Source organism: Coregonus clupeaformis, chromosome 7 (assembly GCF_020615455.1).
Source record: "Coregonus clupeaformis isolate EN_2021a chromosome 7, ASM2061545v1, whole genome shotgun sequence".
NCBI lineage: Eukaryota > Metazoa > Chordata > Actinopteri > Salmoniformes > Salmonidae > Coregonus > Coregonus clupeaformis.
The window spans coordinates 32,798,903-32,819,143 of record NC_059198.1 but is presented as its reverse complement, the minus strand read 5'-3'; the positions used below and the strand labels follow the sequence as shown (position 1 = coordinate 32,819,143).

General features: G+C 42.3%; 1 protein-coding gene across 1 annotated transcript in view; it reads right to left on the bottom strand.

Annotated features, from left to right (window-relative positions):
• Positions 1 to 20,241, bottom strand: part of LOC121569764 (thyroid hormone receptor alpha) — a 110,344-nt gene that overhangs the window by 10,641 nt on the left and 79,462 nt on the right. The window contains exons 3-5 of the mRNA XM_041880943.1: positions 17,923 to 18,134; positions 2,710 to 2,771; positions 1,680 to 1,801 (exon numbers count right to left, since the gene is read on the bottom strand). Coding sequence (XP_041736877.1) covers positions 1,680 to 1,801; positions 2,710 to 2,771; positions 17,923 to 17,978 — 240 coding nt within the window. The 5' untranslated portion in view covers positions 17,979 to 18,134. The remainder of the gene's footprint in view (positions 1 to 1,679; positions 1,802 to 2,709; positions 2,772 to 17,922; positions 18,135 to 20,241) is intronic.

Genomic DNA, 20,241 nt, shown 5'->3' with positions numbered 1-20,241 from the left:
ATATTAGTGCCCGACCTCACTAATGCTCTTGTGGCTGAATGGAAGCAAGTCCCTGCAGGTGTCCACATACTTTTGGTCATGTAGTGTATTTGGCCGCAACTGAGGGAAAAAAGTATTTGATCCCCTGCTGATTTTGTACGTTTGCCCACTGACAAAAGAATGATCAGTCTATCATTTTAATGGTAGGTTTATTTGAACAGTGAGAGACAGAATAACAACAAAAAAATCCATAAAAACGCATGTCAAAAATGTTATAAATTGATTTGCATTTTAATGAGGGAAATAAGTATTTGACCCCCTCTCAATCAGAAAGATTTCTGGCTCCCAGGTGTCTTTTACTCTTAAAGGGAGTGCTCCTAATCTCAGCTTGTTACCTGTATAAAAGACACCTGTCCACAGAAGCAATCAATCAATCAGATTCCAAACTCTCCACCATGGCCAAGATCAAAGAGCTCTCCAAGGATGTCAGGGACAAGATTGTAGACCTCCACAAGGCTGGAATGGGCTACAAGACCATCGCCAAGCAGCTTGGTAAGAAGGTGACAACAGTGTGTGATTATTCGCAAATGGAAGAAACACAAAAGAACTGTCAATCTCCCTCGGCCTGGGGCTCCATGCATGATCTCACCTCGTGGAGTTGCAATGATCATGAGAACGGTGAGGAATCAGCCCAGAACTACACGGGAGGATCTTGTCAATGATCTCAAGGCAGCTGGGACCATAGTCACCAAGAAAACAATTGGTAACACACTACGCCGTGAAGGACTGAAATCCTGCAGCGCCCGCAAGGTCCCCCTGCTCAAGAAAGCACATATACAGGCCCGTCTGAAGTTTGCCAATGAACATCTGAATGATTCAGAGGAGAACTGGGTGAAAGTGTTGTGGTCAGATGAGACCAAAATGGAGCTCTTTGGCATCAACTCAACTCGCCGTGTTTGGAGGAGGAGGAATGCTGCCTATGACCCCAAGAACACCATCCCCACCGTCAAACATGGAGGTGGAAACATTATGCTTTGGGGGTGTTTTTCTGCTAAGGGGATAGGACAACTTCACCGCATCAAAGGGACGATGGACGGGGCCATGTAACGTCAAATCTTGGGTGGGAACCTCCTTCCCTCAGCCAGGGCATTGAAAATGGGTCGTGGATGGGTATTCCAGCATGACAATGACCCAAAACACAAGGCCAAGGCAACAAAGGAGTGGCTCAAGAAGAAGAACATTAAGGTCCTGGAGTGATCTAGCCAGTCTCCAGACCTTAATCCCATAGAAAATCTGTGGAGGGAGCTGAAGGTTCGAGTTGCCAAACGTCAGGCTCGAAACCTTAATGACTTAGAGAAGATCTGCAAAGGGGAGTGGGACAAAATCCCTCCTGAGATGTGTGCAAACCTGGTGGCCAACTACAAGAAACGTCTGACCTCTGTGATTGCCAACAAGGGTTTTGCCACCAAGTGCTAAGTTATGTTTTGCAGAGGGGTCAAAAATGTATTTCCCTCATTAAAATGCAAATCAATTTATAATATTTTTGACATGCGTTTTTCTGGATTTTTTTGTTATCATGTCTTTGTCAGTGGGCAAACGTAAAAAATCAGCAGGGGATCAAATACTTTTTTCCCTCACTGTATATATATTTTAAAATGTCACTAGTATAAGATATGTCAATCATGGACCATGTCTCTCACCTTGCAGCCCTCGCAGGTGATACAGCGGTAATGGTAGCCGGTGGCCTTGTCTCCACATACCACACACGGCTCATCCTTCTCCAAGTAGCTGGGGATGTAACCTGGGACAGAGAGGCTCAGTGCTGAGGGAGAGATGGAGAGGAGGAAAAGAAGAGGAGGAAAACGGAAGAGGAGGAAAGAGGAAGATGGGAGTACAGGAGAAGGAGGACGAGGAGGAGAAAGGAAGAGGAGGAAGAGGAGGAAGTAGAGGAGGAAGAGGAGGAGGGAGGAAGAGGGGGTACAGGAGGATGAGGAGGAGAGGGAGGAAAAGGAGGAGGAGGAGAGAGAAAGAAGAGGAGGAGGAGAGAGAAGAAGTGTTAACATGGGAGCAACAAAAGCACATGTACAGGAGAAGTGTGTATGCGTGTGTTTGATTAGGTCTGTGTGTATCCTGTGTGGGCACACACACATGCACACATATACACACACCCACATATACACACACACACCCACCCACCCAAACACACACCACCCTGACCTAATTGCACTCCAGGGGAAATCCTAAAGTCACTCACTACCTAAAGTCCAAAGAGTAGAGAACCACATTTACCGCATGGCGGTGCCAAGACTACACAGCTGAAACATGTTTATTCCTTACACGTCTAACTTGGAGTCCCCTCTTTTCAAATCATCTACTTAAAATAAATGGTTTCTCTCTCCAATTCATCTCCTGAAATGTGTGCCCGCGTCTTAGTCTAAAACGACACTGAAAGCAATTATTTGGCAGATACTCCACATACTGTAATACACCATATGGTTTAAGTAGAGAAAATACATATTTTTCAAATGATTTCACTGACCACTTAGGAATGCTGTCGTGTGTTTAATGCTCGCCCCTCATAAAAATGCTTTATAGAAGGGTATCCAAAGCATGTGGCTGAGTGGCTGAGAGTAAGCGCTTGGAACAGCTAAATTATTCAAAAATGTGTAAATGAGCATTGACTTGTCCTTAACTGAGGAATGGTGGCCAATGGCTTGTACACGAACTTACAAGACATGCTCTTCACTGAACATGTGCTGTTCTTTCTCTTCCTTTTCGGGCCATCGGGCCACCTGGAGAGAGGGAGAGAGATACAGAGATTTGAACTGTTTCATTCGAACATACAACCAGCACATTTCTATTAACATTCCAAAATACAAGCCACATGGTTCAATATGATCCACAGTCACTCCCTAACAACACCATTAGTTTTTGGCTCTTTCATTCAACCAGCCTCAAGGGTTCTGTGGTTATGTGGAGGGGGCCGCGCCAGGACATTCACTTATCCACGCTCGTGCACACACACGCATAGGCATCACAAGGAGACTAATTCCCTTGACACCATCATTCATCCATGTCTGACAGTTTTACAGATCAACCTCCATCAAGTATCCTCTTAAATTGTGCTTCATTTAAATGACTGGTCTATCTTTATATAACATAAAGATACAGTTGAAGTGACTGTCAGTATGATTGGTTTAGCACATTGCCTTCAATATTTTCTCCCTCTCTCCCTCTCTCCCTCCCCCCTGTGGTCAACTTGGCCTTTGCTGTCATATGCATGGATAAACACACCAACCTGTTGATGCAGTAGGGTTGCAGAATATGCATGGCTGTAGTCTGTATATCCCCCTGAGAGATCTGTATAGTATATATCCTTCCAGAGCGATCCTCTCGGTACAGTATCTGGGATGCTGTGGTGTTGGCTGGGTGCTTCAGCTCTCTCACTACTCTCTCTCACACCCTCCCTCTCTCTTTCCCTCTCCTTTTCTGGCAGGGAGTACGTAGCTTTGCTTTCACTCTCAAAACCTCTCTCCCTCTTTCCATCTGTCTCTCTATCCTTCTCTCGCTCACACTTTCATCTGTTGACCCCTCCCCCCGATGACATCCTATTAGTGATAACTATCACCTCATGTGACAGAGCTTTAGAGGAAACCGCTGTCTCGCTCTGTTCTATCATTCCCATCTCAAAATCCCTCAGTCCTCCCGCTCCTTACTTTCAGAATTACTTGATCTTCAATCCCAAATCACAGAGGCTTTGCTTATGTAATCATGGAGATTGTTGAAAACAATGGAACCCACAGCTAACATGTTGTGACATTATTATGTAACACCTGGGAAATATTCCAGCGATTGTCTTTGAATTGTGTTACAAAGGAAAATAAAATAGGTAAATGTGTTTGATTAATCAATAATATCAACATGTGTTTTGAAGTTCACTGCCGGGTTGAATTTAGAGAAACCACAAACTGAAACAAGCAGTTTTTTACATATACTGAACAAAAATATAAACATAAAATGTGACAATTTTTTAGATTTTACTGAGTTACAGTTCATATAAGGAAATCAGTCAATTTCAATAAATAAATTAGGCCCTAATCGATGGATTTTATATGACTGGGAATACAGATATGCATCTGTTGGTCACAGACACCTTTAAAAAAAGAAAGTAAGGGCATAGATCAGAAAACCAGTCAGTATCTGGTGTGACCACCATTTGCCTCATGTAGCTCGACACGTCTCGTTTGCATAGAGTTAGTTGATCAGGCTGTTGATTGTGGCCTGTGGAAGGTTGTTCCACTCCGCTTCAATGGCTGTGCGAAGTTGCTGGAAATCGGCAGGAACTAGAACACACTGTCGTACATGTCAATCCAGAGCATCCCAAACATGCTCAATGTGAGTATGCAGGCTATGGAAGAACTGGGACATTTTCAGCTTCCAGAAATTGTGTACAGATCCTTGTGATATGGGGCTGTGCATTATCACGCTGAAACATGAGGTGTGGCGGCAGATGAATGGTATGACAATGGGCCTCATGATCTCGTCACGGTATCTCTGTGCATTCAAATTGCCATCGATAAAATGCAATTGTTTTCGTTGTCCGTAGCTTATGCCTGCCCATACCATAACCCCACCGCCACCATGGGGCACTCTGTTAACAACGTTGACATCAGCAAACTGCTCGCCCATACAACACCATAAACGTGGTCTGTGGTTGTGAGGCCGGTTGGACGTACTGCCAAACTCTCTTATGGTAGAGAAATTAACATTTAATTATCTGGCAACAGCTCTGGTAGACATGCCTGCAGTCAGCATGCCAAATGCACACTCCCTTAAAACTTGAGACATCTGTGGCATTGTGTTGTGTGACAAAACTGCAAATTTTAGAGTGGCCTTTTCTTGTCCCAGCACAAGGTGCACCTGTGTCATGCTGTTTAATCAGCTTCTTGATATTCCACACCTGACAGGGGGATGGATTATCTTGGCAAAAGGGAAATGCTCACTAACAAGGATGTAAACAAATTTGTGCACAACATTAGAGAGAAATAAGCTTTTTGTGCTTATGGAACATTTCGGGGATCTTTTATTTCAGCTTATGAAACATGGGACCAACACTTTACATGTTGCATTTATATTTTTGTTTAGAAAACAAAAATATAAATGCAACTTGTAAAGTGTTGGTCCCATATATATATATATAGTACCAGTCAAAAGTTTGGACACACCTACTCATTCCAGGGTTTTTCTTTATTTTTACTATTTTCTACATTTAAATCTATTTAAATCGCACTTTGTAACGCAACGAAATGTGGAAAAAGTTCCAAGGGGTGTAGACTTTCTGTAGGCACTACGTGTCAGAGGGGCTCCTGTATGCGTTACACACAAACGCATTTTCACAATGTCTGGCTGTACATACAGTACCAGTCAAAGGTTTGGATACACCTACTCATTCCAGGGTTTTTCTTTATTTTTAATTTGTAGAATAATAGTGAAGACATGAAAACTATGAAATAACACATATGGAATCATATATTAACCAAAAAAGTGTTAAACAAATCAAAATATAAGATTCTTCAAATAGCCACCCTTTGCCTTGATGACAGCTTTGCACACTCTTGACATTCTCTCAACCAGCTTCATGAGGTAGTCACCTGGAATGCATTTCAATTAACAGGTGTGCATTGTTTAAAGTTATTTGTGGAATTTCTTTCCTTCTTAATGCGTTTGAGCCAATCATTTTGTTGTGACAAGGTAGGGGTGGTATACAGAAGATAGCCCTATTTGGTAAAATACCAAGTCCATATTAATGGCAAGAGCAGCTCCAATAAGCAAAGAGAAACAACAGTTCATCATTACTTTAAGACATGAAGGTCAGTCAATAATGAAAATGTCAAGAACTTTGAAAGTTTCTTCATGTGCAGTCGCAAAAACCATCAAGCGCTATGATGAAACTGTCTCTCATGAGGACTGCCACAGGAATGGAAGACCCAGAGTTACCTCTGCTGCAGAGGATAAGTTCATTAGAGTTACCAGCCTCAGAAATTGCAGCCCAAATAAATGGTTCACAGAGTTCAAGTAACAGACACATCTCAACATCAACTGTTCAGATGGGACTGTGTGAATCAGGCCTTCATGGTCGAATTGCTGCAAAGAAACCGCTACTAAAGGACACCAATAAGAAGAAGAGACCTGCTTGGACCAAGAAACATGAGCAATGGACATTAGACCAGTGGAAATTTGTCCTTTGGTCTGGAGTCCAAATTGGAGATTTTTGGTTCCAACTGCAGTGTCTTTGTGAAATGCGGTGTGGGTGAACGGATGATCTCCACATGTGTATTTCCCACTGTAAAGCATGGAGGAGGAGGTGTTATTTTGCTTTGCTGGTGACACTGTCTGTGATTTATTTAGAATTCAAGGCACACTTAACCAGCATGGCTACCACAGCATTCCGCAGTGATACGCCATCTAATCTGATTTGGTCTTAGTGGGACTATCATTTGTTTTTCAACTGGACAATGACCCAAAACAACTCAAGGCTGTGTAAGGGCTATTTTACCATGAAGGAGAGTGATGGAGTGCTGCATCAGATGACCTGGCCTCCACAATCCCCTAACTTCAAACCAATTGAGATGGTTTGGGATGAGTCGGACCGCAGAGTGAAGGAAAAGCAGCCAACAAGTGCTCAGCATATGTGGGAACTCCTTCAAGACTGTTGGAAAAGCATTCCAGGTGAAGCTGGTTGAGAGAATGCCGAGAGTGTGCAAAGCTGTCATCAAGGCAAAGGGTGGCTATTTGAAGAATCTCAAATATAAAATATATTTTGATTTGTTTAACACTTTTTTGTTTTCTACATGAATCCATGTGTTATTTCATAGTTGATGTCTTCACTATTATTCTACAATGTAATAAATAGTAAAAATAAAGAAAAAGCCTTGAATGAGTAGGTGTCCAAACTTTTCACTGGTAGTGTATATACAGTTGAAGTCGGATGTTTACATACACCTTAGCCAAATACATTTAAACTCAGTTTTTCACAATTCCTGACATTTAATCGTAGTAAAAATTCCCTGTCTTAGGTCAGTCAGGATCACCACTTTATTTTAAGAATGTGAAATGTCAGAATAATAGTAGAGAGAATGATTTATTTCAGCTTTTATTTCTTTCATCACATTCCCAGTGGGTCAGAAGTTTACATACACTCAAATAGTATTTGGTAGCATTGCCTTTAAATTGTTTAACTTGGGTCAAACATTTCGGGTAGCCTTCCACAAGCTTCACACAATAAGTTGGGTGAATTTTGGCCCATTCCTCTAGACAGAGCTGGTGTAACTGAGTCAGGTTTGTAGGCCTCCTTGCTCGCACACGCTTTTTCAGTGCTGCCCACACATTTTCTATAGGATTGAGGTCAGTGCTTTGTGATGGCCACTCCAATACCTTGACTTTGTTGTCCTTAAACCATTTTGCCACAACTTTGGAAGTATGCTTGGGGTCATTGTCCATTTGGAAGACCCCCTTTTTCCTTCAAACATAACGATGGGCATTTTGGCCAAACAGTTCTATTTTTGTTTCATCAGACCAGAGGACATTTCTCCAAAAAGTACGATCTTTGTCCCCATGTGCAGTTGCAAACTGTAGTCTGGCTTTTTTATGGCGGTTTTGGAGCAGTGGCTTCTTCCTTGCTGAGCGGCCTTTCAGGTTATGTCGATATAGGACTCATTTTACTGTGGATATAGATACTTTTGTACCTGTTTCCTCCAGCATCTTCACAAGGTCCTTTGCTGTTGTTCTGGGATTGATTTGCACTTTTCGCACCAAAGTACGTTCATCTCTAGGAGACAGAACGTGTCTCCTTCCTGAGCGGTATGACGGCTACGTGGTCCCATGGTGTTTATACTTGCGTACTTTGTTTGTACAGATGAACGTGGTACCTTCAGGTGTTTGGAAATTGCTCCCAAGGATGAACCAGACTTGTGGAAGTCTACAATTATTTTTCTGAGGTCTTGGCTGATTTTTTTTCCCATGTCGTCTGAGTTTGAAGTTAGGCCTTGAAATACATCCACAGGTACACCTCCAATTGACTCAAATGCCAATTAAAGCCATGACATCATTTTCTGGAATTTTCCAAGCTGTTTAAAGGCACAGTCAACTTAGTGTATGTAAACTTCTGACCCACTGGAATTGTGATACAGTGAATTATAAGTGAAATAATCTGTCTGTAAACAATTGTTGGAAAAATTACTTGTGTCATGCACAAAGTAGATGTCCTAACCGACTTGCCAAAACTATAGTTTTTTGACAAGAAATGTGTGGAGTGGTTGAAAAACAAGTTTTAATGACTCCAACCTAAGTGTAGTATTGGCAAGTCGGTTAGGACATCTACTTATATATATATATATATATATATATATATATATATATATATATATATATATATATATATACTGTGATGTCACGAGAGGCTGTGTCCTGGAGGGACGTTACATCCCCCTGAGGTGGCTGCAAACCCAGACAGCTATGGCTCCATCTGCTGGTATGGTCGGGATCTCCACCCCTCTATGGCCAATCTTCCCACGCAGCTGAAACAAATGAGGAGCTGAAGGTTTGGGAAGGGAAGAGACACAGTCTCCAACCTGGGCTCTCTGGAGGACAAGAGTGCTGCACGTCCACTTCCATGAGGAATATAAGGATTTGGAGATACTTACCTTTGGGAAATACTCACCTTTGGATATATGCACCTGTGGAAATACGTGAGAGACATTTGGAAGGACTTTTTGCTGGGTTGGCCACTAGCTGCAACGTGGACTACAGTAAGGCTGGGGAAAAGTTATCTGAGCGAGTGAGAATTATGATTTTGGATGTGGAAGAGACATCCCTGAACTGTTAACCCTTAAAGAGCCACAAGTGAACAGAATTTTGTTATATTTTCGTTAATTTCCCAAGACCTATAATAAAATCCTTGTTTTGTTTGAACCTTGTCTCCTTGCACTACTTGAGCAATCCCGCTGAAAGCTGTGTAGCCTCTCGTGACGTCACAATACACAGTGGGGAGAACACGTATTTGATACACTGCCGATTTTGCAAGTTTTCCTACTTACAAAGCATGTAGAGGTCTGTAATATTTATCATAGGTACACTTCAACTGTGAGAGACGGAATCCAGAAAATCACATTGTATGATTTTTAAGTAATTAATTTGCATTTTATTGCATGACATAAGTATTTGATCACCTACCAACCAGTAAGAATTCCGGCTCTCACAGACCTGTTAGTTTTTCTTTAAGAAGCACTCCTGTTCTCCACTCATTACCTGTATTAACTGCACCTGTTTGAACTCGTTACCTGTATAAAAGACACCCGTCCACACACTCAATCAAACGGACTCCAACCTCTCCACAATGGCCAAGACCAGAGAGCTGTGTAAGGACATCAGGGATAAAATTGTAGACCTGCACAAGGCTGGGATGGGCTACAGGACAATAGGCAAGCAGCTTGGTGAGAAGGCAACAACTGTTGGCGCAATTATTAGAAAATGGAAGAAGTTCAAGATGATGGTCAATCACCCTCGGTCTGGGGCTCCATGCAAGATCTCACCTCGTGGGGAATCAATGATCATGAGGAAGGTAAGGGATCAGCCCAGAACTACACGGCAGGACCTGGTCAATGACCTGAAGAGAGCTGGGACCACAGTCTCAAAGAAAACCATTAGTAACACACTACACCGTCATGGATTAAAATCCTGCAGCGCACGCAAGGTCCCCCTGCTCAAGCCAGCGCATGTCCAGCCCGTCTGAAGTTTGCCAATGACCATCTGGATGATCCAGAGGAGGAATGGGAGAAGGTAATGTGGTCTGATGAGACAAAAATAGAGCTTTTTGGTCTAAACTTCACTCGCCGTGTTTGGAGGAAGAAGAAGGATGAGTACAACCCCAAGAACACCATCCCAACCGTGAAGCATGGAGGTGGAAACATCATTCTTTGGGGATGCTTTTCTGCAAAGGGGAGAGGACGACTGCACCATATTGAGGGGAGGATGGATGGGGCCATGTATCGCGAGATCTTGGCCAACAACCTCCTTCCCTCAGTAAGAGCATTGAAGATGGGTCGTGGCTGGGTCTTCCAGCATGACAACGACCTGAAACACACAGCCAGGGCAACTAAGGAGTGGCTCCGTAAGAAGCATCTCAAGGTCCTGGAGTGGCCTAGCCAGTCTCCAGACCTGAACCCAATAGAAAATCTTTGGAGGGAGCTGATAGTCCGTATTGCCCAGTGACAGCCCCGAAACCTGAAGGATCTGGAGAAGGTCTGTATGGAGGAGTGGGCCAAAATCCCTGCTGCAGTGTGTGCAAACCTGGTCAAGACCTACAGGAAACGTATGATCTCTGTAATTGCAAACAAAGGTTTCTGTACCAAATATTAAGTTCTGCTTTTCTGATGTATCAAATACTTATGTCATGCAATAAAATGCAAATTAATTACTTAAAAATCATACAATGTGATTTTCTGGATTTTTGTTTTAGATTCCGTCTCTCACAGTTGAAGTGTACCTATGATAAAAAATTACAGACCTCTACATGCTTTGTAAGTAGGAAAACCTGCAAAATCGGCAGTGCATCAAATACTTGTTCTCCCCACTGTATATATATATATACACAGCGGGGAAAAAAAGTATTTAGTCAGCCACCAATTGTGCAAGTTCTCCCACTTAAAAAGATGAGAGAGGCCTGTAATTTTTATCATAGGTACACGTCGACTATGACAGACAAAATGAGAAGAAAAAAAATCCAGAAAATCACATTGTAGGATTTTTACTGAATTTATTTGCAAATTATGGTGGAAAATAAGTATTTGGTCATTAACAAAAGTTTCTCAATACTTTGTTATATACCCTTTGTTGGCAATGACACAGGTCAAATGTTTTCTGTAAGTTTTCACAAGGTTTTCACACACTGTTGCTGGTATTTTGGCCCATTCCTCCATGCAGATCTCCTCTAGAGCAGTGATGTTTTGGGGCTGTCGCTGGGCAACACGGACTTTCAACTCCCTCCAAAGATTTTCTATGGGGTTGAGATCTGGAGACTGGCTAGGCCACTCCAGGACCTTGAAATGCTTCTTACAAAGCCACTCCTTCGTTGCCTGGGCGGTGTGTTTGGGATCATTGTCATGCTGAAAGACCCAGCCACGTTTCATCTTCAATGCCCTTGCTGATGGAAGGAGGTTTTCACTTAAAATCTCATGATACATGGCCCCATTCATTCTTTCCTTTACACGGATCAGTCGTCCTGGTCCCTTTGCAGAAAAACAGCCCCAAAGCATGATGTTTCCACCCCCCATGCTTCACAGTAGGTATGGTGTTCTTTGGATGCAACTCAGCATTCTTTGTCCTCCAAACACGACGAGTTGAGTTTTTACAAAAAGTTATATTTTGGTTTCATCTGACCATATGACATTCTCCCAATCCTCTTCTGGATCATCCAAATGCACTCTAGCAAACTTCAGACGGGCCTGGACATGTACTGGCTTAAGCAGGGGGACACGTCTGGCACTGCAGGATTTGAGTTCCTGGCGGCGTAGTGTGTTACTGATGGTAGGCTTTTTTACTTTGGTCCCAGCTCTCTGCAGGTCATTCACTAGGTCCCCCCGTGTGGTTCTGGGATTTTTGCTCACCCTTCTTGTGATCATTTTGACCCCACGGGGTGAGATCTTGCGTGGAGCCCCAGATCGAGGGAGATTATCAGTGGTCTTGTATGTCTTCCATTTCCTAATAATTGCTCCCACAGTTGATTTCTTCAAACCAAGCTGCTTACCTATTGCAGATTCAGTCTTCCCAGCCTGGTGCAGGTCTACAATTTTGTTTCTGGTGTCCTTTGACAGCTCTTTGGTCTTGGCCATAGTGGAGTTTGGAGTGTGACTGTTTGAGGTTGTGGACAGGTGTCTTTTATACTGATAACAAGTTCAAACAGGTGCCATTAATACAGGTAACGAGTGGAGGACAGAGGAGCCTCTTAAAGAAGAAGTTACAGGTCTGTGAGAGCCAGAAATCTTGCTTGTTTGTAGGTGACCAAATACTTATTTTCCACCATAATTTGCAAATAAATTCATTAAAAATCCTACAATGTGATTTTCTGGATTTTCTTTTCTCAATTTGTCTGTCATAGTTGACGTGTACCTATGATGAAAATTACAGGCCTCTCTCATCTTTTTAAGTGGGAGAACTTGCACAATTGGTGGCTGACTAAATACTTTTTTTCCCCACTGTATATACATACACACACAGTATATAAACACATACATACACACACACAGTGAATTCAGAAAGTATTCATTCCCCTTGACTTATTCCACATTTTGTGTTACAGCCTGAATTGAAAATGGTTGAAGTTGATTTTTTTTCCCTCACCCATTTACACACAATACCCCATAATGACAAACTGAAAACATGTTTTTAGAAATGTTTGCAAATGTAATGAAAATGAAATACAGAAATATCGAATTTACATAAGCATTCACACCCCTGAGTCAATACTTTGTAGAAGCACATTTGGCAGCGATTGTAGCTGTGAGTCTTTCTGTGTAAGTCTAAGAGCTTTCACACCTGGATTTTGCAACATTTGCCGATTATTCTTTTCAAAATTCTTCAAGCTCTGTCAAATTGGATGTTGATCATTGCTAGACAACAATTTTCAGATCTTGCCATAGATTTTCAAGTAGATTTAAGTCAAAACTGTAACTCGGCCAGTCAGGGCCATTCACTGTCTTCTTGGTAAGCAACTCCAGTGTAGATTTGGCCATGGATTTTAGGTTATTGTCTTGTTGAAAGGTGAATTCATGTCCCAGTGTCTGGTGGAAAGCAGACTGAACCAGGTTTTTCCTCTAGGATTTTGCCTGTGTTTAGCTTCATTCAGTTTCATTTTTATCCTGAAAAACTCCCCAGTCCTTAAAGATTACAAGCATACCCATAACATGATGCAGCCACCCCTATGCTTTAAAAAGTTTATTGCTTTGCCACATTTTTTGCAGTATTACTTTAGTGCCTTGTTGCATGTTTTGGAATATTTTCATTTTGTACAGGCTTCCTTCTTTTCACTGTCAATTAGGTTAGTATTGTGGATTAACTACAATGTTGTTGAGCCAACCTCAGTTTTCTCCTATCCCAGCCAATAAATTCTGAAACTGTTTTAAAGTCACCATTGGCCTCATGGTGAAATCCCTGAGCGGTTTCCTTCCTCACCGGCAACTGAGTTAGAAAGGATGCCTGTATCTTTGTAGTGACTGAGTGTATTGATACACCATCCAAAGTGTAATTAATAACTTCACCATGCTCAAGGGGATATTCAATGTCTGCTTTTTTTTAAATCTACCAATAGGTGCCCTTCTCTGCGAGGCATTGTAAAAAGTCCTGGTCTTTGTGGTTGAATCTGTGTCTGAAATTCACTGCTCGACTGAGAGACTGTACATATAATTGTATGTGTGGGTTACAGCAATGAAGTAGTCATTCAGAAATCACGTTAAACACTAATATTGCACACAGATTGAGTCCATGCAACTTATTATGTGACTTGTTAGGCAAACTTTTACACTTGAACTTATTTATGCTTGCCATAACGAAGGGGTTGAACACTTGACATTTCAGCTTTTCATATTTCATTAATTAGTAAAAATTAGAAAACATAATTCCACTTTTACATTATGGGGTACTGTGTTTAGGCCAGTCAAAAAAAATCTACATTTTTTAATTCAGGCTGTAGCACAACAAAATGTGGAAAAAGTAATGGATTCGGCTATTTCAGCCACACCTGTTGCTGACAGGTGTATAAAATCGAGCACACAGCCATGCAATCTCCATAGACAAACATTTGCAGTAGAATGGCCTTACTGAAGAGCTCAGTAACTTTCAACGTGGCACCGTCATAGGATGCCACCTTTCCAACAAGTCAGTTCATCAAATTTCCGCGAAGTGGTAGGCCACACAAACTCACAGAACGGGACAGCTGAGTGCTGAAGCACGTAGCTCGTAAAAATGATCTGTCCCCAGTTGCAACACTCACTACCGAGTTCCAAACTGCCTCTAGAAGCAACGTCAGCACAATAACTGTTTCTTCGGGAGCTTCATGAAATGGGGTTTCCATGGCCTAAGGCTGCACACAAGCCTAGGATCACCGTGCGCAATGACAAGCATCGGCTGGAGTGGTGTAAAGCTCGCCGCCATTGGACTCTGGAGCAATGGAAACTCATTCTCTGGGGTGATGAATCACGCTTCACCATCTGGTAGTCCGACGGACAAATCTGGGTTTGGCGGATGCCAGGAGAACGCTACCTGCCCGAATGCAGTGCCAACTGTAAAGTTTGGTGGATGAGGAATAATGGTCTGGGGCTGTTTTTCATGGTTCGGGCTAGGCCACTTAGTTCTAGTGAAGGGAAAGATTAACGCTACAGTATATATACAATTACATTCTAGATGATTCTGTGCTTCCAGCTTTGCGGCAACAGTTTGGCGAAGGCCCTTTCCTGTTTCAGCATGACAATGCCCCCGTGCACAAAGCGAGGTCCATACAGAAATGGTTTGTCGAGATCAGTGTGGAAGAACTTGACTGGCCTGCACAGAGCCCTAACCTCAACCCCCCATGAACACCTTTGGGATGAATTGGAACGCTGACTGCAAGCCAGGCCTAATTGCCCAATATCAGTGACCGACCTCACTAATGCTCTTGTGGCTGAATGGAAGCAAGTCCCCGCAGCAATGTTCCAACATCTAGTGGAAAGCCTTCCCAGAAGAGTGGAGGCTGTTATAGCAGCAAAGGGGGGACCAACTCCATATTAAAGCCCATGATTTTGAAATGAGATGTTCGACGAGCAGGTGGTCATGTAGTGTATACTGTATATAAACCACATCAGGGAACAGTACATCATTTTTAAGGTCTTCCAGTTGCTTGACCGGCCTAACAATTGTATTTATTTATGGAACCTTTCATTACATTTAGGTCAGGTTAATGGTCTGCTGGCTGGTCTCTTTTCACAGATCCTCTTTACCTCAGGAGGTCTTCTATATCTGGTCCTGTCCCTGAACTGCCTATTCACTCAGCAGTCAGGTGTGTGTGTGTGTGTGTGTGTGTGTGCCTGCCTATCAACTTGGCTGGGTTCTTGGACTGCATAGCTTTCAGTAATCAAGTCTGTGATGTCACACACTGTCATCACTGATATGACTAGTAGCTGTTGTCACTATAGCTGTTGTCACTATCTGGCCGTGATTAGTAGTACTGTGATTTGCGATAACAAATGTGATTTTACAGTTTTTACTTTTAACCATCTAGTAAACTAACATGCGTAAACATTACAATACTCTCAGTCACTGAGCAGCCCATCAGGTCAAATATTCATCAATAAATGCACACGCACGTTGCCACATGCACGTGTATACGCGCACACACACGGTACTAGGACGTCATCCATGCAGGAAAAAGCTTGTGAATAATAAAACAGGCTTGTTGTTACAAGACAGGACAGGCCATAGTGTATGTGAGGACAGAGTCTGGTGCTAACACAACCTGGTCTCAGAGCATTTTGTATTATTCTGTATGTAAATCCGTATACTCCATTTAGTATGATATGTTACATTTGGCGTGGTTACATAAGACAGATGGTTACTTAAGGCAAAAACTAAAGTAGGGTGGCTGGTCGGGCGTATAACGCGAAAGTCAAGCAACCCAAAGGTAGCAACTTTGAAATTACTTACTACTTTTTAGCTACTTTGAAACTACTTACCATGTTAGCTAACCCTTCCCCTAACCCTAACCTTAACCCTTTAACCTAACTCCTAAACATAACCCTTACCCCTAGCCTAGCCACCTAGCTAGAATTCGTAACATATCATACGTTTTGCATATTCATAACATATAACAAGTTTTTAAAATTCTTAACATAATGTATAACACAAATTGTAATTCGTAACATATCATACAAAATGGGTCATGGACATCCACAAATTAATACATACCATATGAAAAGTAACATATCATACTAAATGGAGTTTCTCAGATTTACGTACAGAATAATACAAAATGCTCTGAGATCAGGTTGGGGAACAACATACATATAGAGAAATGTTGTTAAATCTTATCTACAGTCATCTCTGGGGACATGCTGTATGAGTACACACGTTCTGTGCATCAAGTTAAACACTGCCCCCATTTTACAGAACACGTAAGGTCACAGTTTAGGAAGGCACATAGAGTACAGAGAAATGTAATTATTTTACTTCACTTATCTAGATAATGTATTATCGAATATTCATATGTATTATCTAAAGCAGGGCTCTCCAACCCTGTTCCTGGAAAGCTAACGTCCTACAGGTTTTAGCTCCAACCCTAATCTAGCGCACCTGATTATAATAATTACCCGGTTGATAAACTGAAATCAGGTTATTTACAACTGAGGTTGGAGCGAAAACGTACAGGAGGGTAGCTCTCCAGGAACAAGGTTGGCGATCCCTGATCTAAAGTGATACTGTAAGAGTATATTGATCAATACATTAAGTTACTGTAGATACCAACCCTAAAATCAATGTCCACTTGTACCTGAAGTTAATGAATAACAAAGGTTTGAATTTGAAACAGCTTGAGGACTCTCTTTGGTTCCGCTGTTGATCTTCAGAGTGGATAAGCAAAGCCCCTGAATTGACTTGTATTCATAAACGCTTCCTCCTTTTTCACACTCCTTATTCAATTAAAGCTGGTAAGTAAATTGATGTGGTGGGCACCAAACCTCCCTGAGAATGTTTAGATGCTGCTCTCTAGAGTTAATCCTAATGCGCACACACACACACACACACACACACGCATAAACACACGGATGCACGCACGGAAGCACACACGCATGCGCACACACAGTAGCGGTGTCACTGTGATTGCCCCAGGGCTGTGTATGTGTGTGCGCGTGTATGTGTGTGAGACCAAAGAGCTGAGTGACTCAGAGATCACAGGGAGGGGAGGGGAGGGGGAGGGGGGCATGCATGAGGCAGCTCCCACAAGGACACGTGCATGTGCACAGACATCCTCCGCACACAAACAGCGACATACACACACACACAGGACATACACACGCATGCACACAGGCGCACACATAGCAACAAACACACACAGCGACACACACACACACACACAGAGACATAAATAGCGACACACCAGAGACAATCCCCTGCTGGCGTCACATATTGAGTTGTCCTCTGCTTTCCTGCTGTTCCGTCTGCCCCCCCCCTCTCCTTCCCCTCCTCCTAATCCTACACTCTTGTTCTGTTAATCCCTGCACAGTGCACACACACATGCATGCACACACACATGAACGCATGCACACACAAACATACACACACACCATACACCTCCACCACATCCTTTGCAGTATAGGCCTATAACCCATACATCCCTTCACTAACATATAAAATACAGTACATTCGACACAGGTTTTAAATCTAACGTGTGTATTTCTCCACAGCTGCCTGTGCTCATTTAAAAATGTGACTCCAATTTGCTGCACATTTAATGAGAAGGAAGGCGCTGCGCATGTGAGCACACGTGTTGGGAAGGAGGCAGTGATTCTCTACAACTCCCTCAACATTCCTCCCCTCATTTTTACATTGTGTTTACTGTTGATGGCGTGTGTGTGCGTGCGTGTGTAAAACCTCTCTTACCAACAACAATGGTGAGACATTTGCTTTGTCTCATCTCTAGATTTATATATGAAATTGCATTATATAACTTCTAACTCTTCCTCTCTACATCTGACATACTGCTATGCAATCCCCAAAAGCAGCATAAAAAAATATTTTTGGATGAACTAAGTGCTGTATTGTGTATCTGAAATGTTATGGACGTTGTTGTTACAAACCCACAGACAGACACACACAGAAATTCCCCTTGTACACAACATGGAACAGGGAGGAACATGGACTGACCGTTTCTCATCTCCCTCTGATGAGTTGGGGTCCTCGACATTGGAAATGGGCTCCATTCACCTCAATTCCATCCAGCAGCCAATGAACAGAGACTGAGGGCGGGCCCCAACCTCACCAGCCTGCTCAGCATTCGCAGTTGGCCCCGTCAAACGACGGCCATCAATGGAGTTCTAGAGGCGTGATGTGCTGAGAAGAGGAGACCAAGCTTGAACCTGTGAGGGGACAAACAGAGAAATTAGAAAAGGTTGGAACCATGTTGAAGATTAGCAGAGACAAACAGACACATAAACATACATACATACATACAACACATAGTAGTGCATAAATGCATTATGACACCACTGGTAACCTTTATGAAATTATAATAGCTGTTACATCTAAAAGGTTTATTAATAGCTGTTGATGAATTCTACTGAAATCATTAACCTCTTAAGTGTGGTCCTCTGTAGCTCAGCTGGTAGAGCACGGCGCTTGTAACGCCAAGGTAGTGGGTTCGATCCCCGGGACCACCCATACACAAAAATGTATGCACGCATGACTGTAAGTCGCTTTGGATAAAAGCGTCTGCTAAATGGCATATTTATTTATTTATTTAAGGATCGGACCATTTACATTTTTATTTTTATTTTTATTTTTTACAATTTTCGCCTAAAATGACATACCCAAATCTAGCTGCCTGTAGCTCATGTATTATTGATACCATTTGAAGGAAACACTTTGAAGATTGTGGAAATTTGAAATGAATGTAGGCAAATATCAAATCAAATCAAATTTTATTGGTCACATGCGCCGAATACAACAGGTGCAGACATTACAGTGAAATGCTTACTTACAGCCCTTAACCAACAGTGCATTTATTTTTAACAAAAAAAGTAAAAATAAAACAACAACAAAAAAAGTGTTGAGAAAAAAAAGAGCAGAAGTAAAATAAAGTAACAGTAGGGAGGCTATATATGCAGGGGGGTACCGTTGCAGAGTCAATGTGCGGGGGCACCGGCTAGTTGAGGTAGTTGAGGTAATATGTACATGTGGGTAGAGTTAAAGTGACTATGCATAAATAATTAACAGAGTAGCAGCAGCGTAAAAAGGATGGGGTGGGGGGGCAGTGCAAATAGTCCGGGTAGCCATGATTAGCTGTTCAGGAGTCTTATGGCTTGGGGGTAGAAGCTGTTGAGAAGTCTTTTGGACCTAGACTTGGCACTCCGGTACCGCTTGCCGTGCGGTAGCAGAGAGAACAGTCTATGACTAGGGTGGCTGGAGTCTTTGACAATTTTGAGGGCCTTCCTCTGACACCGCCTGGTATAGAGGTCCTGGATGGCAGGAAGCTTGGCCCCAGTGATGTACTGGGCCGTACGCACTACCCTCTGTAGTGCCTTGCGGTCGGCACATTAGATCTGGTAAAAGATAATACAAATAAAAAAACATGCGTTTTCTATTTATTTTTTTGTTCCATCATCTTTGAAATGCAAGAGAAAGGCCACAATAATATTGCAGTTTAGGCGCAATTTAGATGTTGGCCACTAGATGGCAGCAGTGTGTGTGCAAAGTTTCAGATTGATCCACTGAAGCATTGCAATACTGGACTATTTTGTATCAAGTCTGCCCAAATGTGCCAAATTGGTCAATTGATACATTTTCAAGTACATAACTATAGAGAACATACAAAAATGATATGGTAATACAAAATGTAAGTTTACACACTCCCAGGAATGTCATACATGATGGTTCACTAGCTTATACACCAACTTTCACACATCTAGATGGCCGGGTGGGGTGGGTGTGGAGCCAGAGACAGCAGGGGTTCAAACTGTAGAACCGTTCCTACATTTGAATATAAAAATGGATTTGATCAAAACACAACTATGGTACATTTTATCTCTGGGACCCTTAGGATGACAAATCAGAGCAAGATTACTGAATGTAAGTACATTATTTACCTTCAGAGGTGAACGTATCAAACCAGTTGCCGTGATACGTTTTTTGTTGTTGTGCACTCTCCTCAAACAATAGCATGGTCTTTTTTCACTGTAATAGCTACTGTAAATTGGACAGTGCAGTTAGATTAACAAGAATTTAAGCTTTCTGCCCATAAGACATGTCTATGTCCTGGAAGGTTTGCTGTTACTTACAACAGTCATGCTAATCACATTAGCACACGTTAGCTCAACCATCCCGTATACGGGACACACCGATCGAGTAGACGTTAAACTGAAAGTATGGCCTTTAAATGTTTTGGAGAGCAATAAATAATTAATGACAGTTTTATTGTTATTGTCCCCTCTAGTTAAATATAATGAACAAAAATATAAACGCAACATG